Source organism: Hypomesus nipponensis, chromosome 2, assembly GCF_054491055.1.
Source record: "Hypomesus nipponensis isolate SF chromosome 2, ASM5449105v1, whole genome shotgun sequence".
NCBI lineage: Eukaryota > Metazoa > Chordata > Actinopteri > Osmeriformes > Osmeridae > Hypomesus > Hypomesus nipponensis.
This window is the reverse complement of record NC_140362.1, coordinates 11,658,859-11,665,439: the sequence shown is the minus strand read 5'-3', so window position 1 is coordinate 11,665,439 and position 6,581 is coordinate 11,658,859. Positions and strand designations below refer to the sequence as shown.

At 39.3% G+C, this 6,581-nt stretch overlaps 1 protein-coding gene across 1 annotated transcript; it reads right to left on the bottom strand.

Moving 5' to 3' along the window:
• Positions 1–4,073: 4,073 nt before the first annotated feature.
• On the bottom strand, positions 4,074–5,249 carry LOC146300786 (4-galactosyl-N-acetylglucosaminide 3-alpha-L-fucosyltransferase 9-like). The gene has a single exon (XM_084669636.1). It carries the CDS (start codon positions 5,247–5,249, stop codon positions 4,074–4,076), a length of 1,176 nt encoding a protein of 391 aa, XP_084525762.1.
• Positions 5,250–6,581: the final 1,332 nt, after the last annotated feature.

Here is a 6,581-nt window from a genome sequence, read left to right as displayed (position 1 = left end):
ATATCAACAATGGGTAAAAAAGGTGCAGGAGGAGGGAAGAAGCGTAGAAATCTTACACGAGGCCCTCTTCTAAACTAAACAACATTTATAATAATCAATAAGTACTAAAGAAAAATAGTTTATTTCCAAGGGCCATCAGGTTTCTGAAGGGACATTGATACACTCTCACCACTTTCTCACTAGCCACTTTACACACTGTCACTTTCAGCTACTGGCTGCACTACCAACAATATTGCACTAATTGTTACCCCACTTGTCTTTAGGTTAGGGTAGGTTAATACGGTTTATATAGGTTATTATGTGTAGTAGAAGTTTTGTATACTTTATTGTATATTATTTTGTATACGTAGGAGTTTTTATTTTATTATCATAGGTGTAATCAATGTTCAGAGTACTTATATGTTATGCCAGGTTGCTTTGCTTTTACACATGCAAATAGACAACACAAGCAAATTAAGAAAACATCTTCATTAATTTGACAACACATGCACATCATTCAAGGAAAGGTGCTGCAAATACATAGCCTAACGTTGTCATACTCAATTCTAGTCAGAATATGAGTCTGAAAACTGTTACGGTGTGGTACAGAGTGGACCCAAACGCAGTACAAATACGATTTAGTTAATTTATTCGGTGTTGTAGGGCTGTTTTGGCAGCCCCTTTGTCACTGGTCACCCAGACACTCGTCTGGGACAGTTGTTGATTTGCATGAATGCTAAAATGACAATCACACCTTGATGACACACCTCTGGAGAGGTGGTCTCAACAGTTGAAGAGGAAGGTGGACAGAGGAAGACTCTGAAATTATCATTAAAAGTTGTGTTCTTGAAAATAAGGTTCTAAACAGCTTTAAATGTCATGTTTGATATGCTTTTGTTTCTTATTTTGTGTGTTACATTCTAGTAACAATTTTAACACTGTAACATGTACATGTACAGGGTTTACAGAGTTTGTGCCTGCAGCAGACCAACATATGTTTAACATATTCCCTTGTCTTGCAAGGGCACCACTTGGTCTACTGCAGTCTTGATTAATGATCCAATTTGAATTTGTATGCGTTCGACAACTTTTCTGTCACATGACCGGTGTCCCCATTTTAGTCAGGTTTGGGTGTATATAGGAAGAAGTTTTTACCAATCACTTCGAGTTCTGTTTACGATACAGCTCCGGTGCGTTAGGCGCCTAGTCCTCATTGTGAATACCTTCGTTAACCATTGCTCTGAAGGTATGTTTTGTACTTGATGATATTTCATTATCATTGTATTGATTATCTTGCTATTTAGATAATAAACTATTAATGTGTGCATTTTAAAGTTACTTGTTCTCCTTGAAACGTATCTATCAAGCTACGGCGGTGAAAACTTTGATCTAGCCTGGTTGATGCGGCTAACTGATTATAAACATAGACTTTTGGAGTAGGTTTTAACTTAAGGCCTCTGAGTCACTTACAGTGGATCTCCACGCTCCGAAGGAATTTACCGGAGCCTCTGAGTGATTGATTACATATCCTACTAGGTCTACTATGGTTAAAATCCATATTATAGTAGAGATAAACGACTGTTTAGTGAACACGCATACTTTAGGGTCGGTGCTCTGATCAAGCAGACGATTTTTACCTACGTCAGAGTTTCATGTCATTAACTGTTTAGCGCTCAAGGTTACATGTAACGCACTTGTGCACATTGTCAAAAATTGGAGTCAGATATTAACGAGTCAATTATCTCCCTGAGAATCTAACTAAAGGTGACTTGTGGTTCCCAAGCCAGGGACAAACACCAAGCGCGTCTCTGGCCTTTCGATTCACAGCCTACAGTGTAGTCCTGAGTTGTGGTCTTGTTTGGTGAATCAGCGGGTCGGCAGGCAGACAGGGATTGGGTTCTCGGATGACGATCCTGGGCACAAAGAAAACAGGTTTACAGAAGGCAAGTGAATCAAGCAATGCTTGCGGTTTAAAAGCGCATACTACCACAGTAGCTGTGACAACGATCTGACGAGGAGTGGTTGGAAAGCCGGGTTGAAGTAGGCAGGATGATGAGGTAATGGGCAGCAGGTGTGTAGAGTCTTGGCAGGATAATCCAGGTGAACCAGCAGGGGGTGAAAAAGGGACAGGAACCAGGCCGTGGCCGTAACAAAAACTCTCAGTTGGGCTGTGACTATGGGGCGTGTGTCAACCGAGCTCGTAAAACAAATGCCTCTTCGCTCAATTGGATAGACCTGCAACCAATCAGCGCAACGTAATATGTTGTTTGTTGAAAACAAATTCAACCCAAGCGCTCTTTGGTGACGTTGTTGATTAAGTTACTGTTGATCATCTGTCCATCATGTATAAATCCCGCCCTAGCAATTTAATTGGTCCGCCCAGATCCTGGTTTTATGTAGTTGATCCCAATATGAGACCCTCCAGACCCAACTTCCCGACCAAATCTTTTTGTGGGCGGAGAGAAGTTGGGCTGGCAGCCAGGCTAGGATGAACCCCTAACTCAAGTCACATTAGTATTGGTACTGTGTATTGTCAGACACTCCCTAAGCCCTCCCCTTTTGCGTTCCCGCTCTCGCACCATTAACGGAGAGACTCATAAACCGTGTTAAGGTCAAGATGTTGATGTGATTGATGCCAAATAAGTGGCTTAGATCAGAGACCTCTGGCTTAGATGAAACATAGAACGTTTTACCACAGACTACAATTAGAGACTGACTACAGGAAGATTTCGTAGAAGAACTGTTGGTTTATTTTGAACTTATCCTGGCTGGTTTTCCCCCCACCCCTGAATGCCGTGCATCGACAGCTAAAGGGAAGGATCGAGGTGTGCCATTTTGCTGCGCAAGCCTGTGTTCCATGGACTGACTGATTCCCGCTAAACAGTAGAACGTTCTCCTCTGGACCATCTCACACAGGAGCGTGGTAGGACGGGACTTTGCGATCAGACAGATTTTTCCCCTCTCCTTTTTGATATTGACATCAGCTCGAGCTTTATTTTTATTTTTTTATGAGATCTCAGGTTTAAAGACATTAAATTTGTTTTGGTGTTGGATCCAACATAGGGTGATTGTTTGTATATTTCATGTGTATTGTATGGAAAAGTTGTCATTGATTTTCTGCATTGAATAGCATATGCCACCTGTTTTATTAGTGGTAGTTAAAGTATTCATTGATATTTCATATTACAAGCCATAAATTCAATTGATGATGATTTAAGATTCCTGTTGCCATTTCACTCACGGACACTACAGCACTACATTATATATTTTAACCGTTACTATACCACACTGAATGTTCTAGATAATTGAACTTAACCATTAAACTTGACACAACATATCCTTATCAGCATCCCCCCAGACTACGCAATACATTTAAAATTTGAACCTATAGTTAAATATAACCCACACACTTGCATATTACACACTTTTATTATTTTCTTTACATTTATCCTGAAATGATATATGATGTATTGATACTTTTTTAAATATAACTTCATACCTTTTGAAACATTATCTGATTGGTTTGCTGTTGTTATCGTGGGTTTGGGTGGATATTTTGATATAATTAAGCACTACTGCAGTCCTCCTATATGAGCCTAGAGATAACATACCCCTGAGTGAATCTAGTGACTGATATTTTAGAGTTCCTTAATAATAGTGTCTACCCAGAGTCTCTTTGTAGACACAGGGTTACACCATCTAAAAGTTGAGTGTTCTGGCATTATCTGTATGAAAAATATTATAGAACAAAATAAAAATGCCACAGGTGAAAATAATGTATGTGAAAAGAGGGACCGAAGTGCTATATTTTCATATATGTAATCTACCACATATTTATAATTACAAATATATCCTGAATCAATGCATATGTCTGTAATAGGGTTTACCCAACAACCAAAACATTTTGAAGAAAATAAAACATAATAAATGATAGATTTACACAGCCTCAGATGGCACGATTCAGTTTATTGTCACTGTCAGCTGTCTTTTGTCTAAAGCAATGCATAAAGCTATGACTTAAGTTAATTTAGATCCCCCCCCCTTTTTTATGCACTTTTATGCACATCACATTTTGATTACTACAAACAGCCTGGTCAGCCCCAATACCATTGATTTAGATTGTTAATAGCTTTGTATCGTTTCTCCCGTCTAATGTAGTCACATGATCGACATGCATGTTCTAGTCCAAAATACCATCCCTTAACTTTATAGTTTTTCCTCCAGCTGTGGTACTTCATGTACTCTTCATCATTCTTGTCAAGGAAAAGCAGCCGATCTGCCAGTTCCTTTTGATTGGGGAAGTCATCCACATGAAGAAAAGAGTCCACTGGAATGAATTCCTCATAGTTTTGCCTGGATGGACCCAAAACTACTGGGACAGCTCCCAAACTCATGGCATTGTACAACTTCTCAGTGATGTAGTCTTTAAAGACAGAATTTTCAAAGGACAAGTAAAACTTGCATCCAGAAATGATTTTTGTATAGTCTTCGTTGTTTACGTATGTTCCAAAGTGTCGTCCGTAGGTCTCTACTTTGACATGCTTACTCAGCTCATTGTAGACCTGAACTCTTCTGAATGATGGGTGCCAGTTGCTCACAATCCAGCACACTAATTTATTCTTCGTTGACAGCTCAAAGTGTTTGTCCACAGCTGTTACCTCGACTAAGGATCCATAAGGAACAGGTACAGAAGAATCCTGTCGATAATTTGAAGTCATATTAAACAGGTTATCCAATTTGGGCCATCTTTTAGAGTTGGCAGGTGATTCAGCATTGAACCACACCCATTTCTGAAACCAGGGACGTGGATTTTGTGGCATGTTTCCCAGATCTTCATGGATGTCCCGGTGATGAAAGAGGACTCCATGTGCATTCTTATAAAGGCTCTTGTTGTCTGTCAAGCGACAACCTTGAACATTGAAATCAGCACATGAATGAAGGTCAAAAGATTGTCCAAATGGCCACATCCAGATCAGGAGAATAGTGTTCGGCCCTGGATTGTCATCTCTGAGAATTACTTGGGAGTTCTGCTTGCCTGTCTTCTGGGGTTGTGGTGTGGTTTGGTCTGGGACCTCAGTCTGACTCCCCTCTCGATTCAGCCCATCTTGGCAGACACAGATAGCTTTCTCATTTGGTTCTCTGTCCGTGCACAACAGTGAGTTGATGTTGGGTTTGTAGTACGTAAAAAATACAACTAAGGAGCACACCACCACAAAGCTACAAATCAATGCAGGCTGTAGTACTGTCCTTTGGGAAGTTGACTTGATCATGTCTGTGTGTCAGAAAATACAGCCATTATAATACATCAATTACTTTAAACAAAACATCACAATATTGGTTAATATTTGTGCAGACGGTGAGTGATATGGAGAAATTAAGACTGATGCTATGTATTTGGAGTCAATTATGTAATCAAGTAGGCCTAAGGATCAGTATCCTTGGGTTTTTGACATTAAGAACTACACTGTTTACCACTAAGTGGCTTGATATAATACTACTTTTGATTATCAACAGATATATTATAGCATTGAAAAAAATGTGTGGTACAAACATTTATTTTTGATTGTTAGTCTATGGTTTGAAATGGAAGGCTTTCTACTTTATCTGGACTCACATAGACATTTCTCTGACATGCTATACTTAGGAGGAGTCAGGTTTATAGTGTAATAGAAAATTACTATTCTTTAAGATGTCTATAATATTCTTTGGCCTAGAACAATTATTGCTGAGGTTTTAACTTCTGTAAAAATAGCATAACCTTTTAGCCCAAGACAGTATTGCTTAAGTTTCCGTATGCTGAACAAATGCCTAACAATTTGACTGTTTGACCCTGGTTATTTTGCCCATACTCCAGGGGTTTTTGCTAACAATTTCTGCTTCTGTTGTCTCAAGCACTGTTTTTTAATATTGAGCATCTGTATCCAGTTCTGCAACCTATTTCCCTTTTAACTTTCTGTTATTGAACAGTTCCTCTTTTGATAGACATGAACTATTGAACTAATGATGTAACTGTCTGGAATTACTGTATAAAAGAGTGTTCAGATCATCTGCAATCCTGCTGCTCGACAACGCCAATTGATGAAGAAAGTGTTTTGTCCGTCTCTTCATAAACGGAGTGACTAAGTTCAGTTGAGTTCTGGATTTTAATAAGTATTTATCAATCTGCAGATTGGGAGAGAAAACCAGACCTCTGACAACCAATGACAACACAACACCAGGCTTAGGTCTCAATCATGTCTCTCTCGGCTCTTTTATAGGGCACAAGAATGTAAATATAGATAGTGACAGTCAGGCAGTAATGACATTACAACAGTCTCAGAGAAAGAGATTCACTGCTCCACAACACATGACCACTCAGACTAGAGAGTTCATAGTTGGAGCTCTCCTTGTAGTCATGACAAGGAACATTTAGCCAGTACTTTCTCCTGATCCGGAACATCTATTAACCCTGACACAATCTATTCTTATTAATAGCAAGCTTACATGACAACATACTAACTAGTATCCATGACTAGTTCTATTGATTAGTGAATAATGTAAGCACACAGGAAATCGCAATTTCTTCCACAACACCTTTAGTGAGCCCTTCTACTCCAGACATC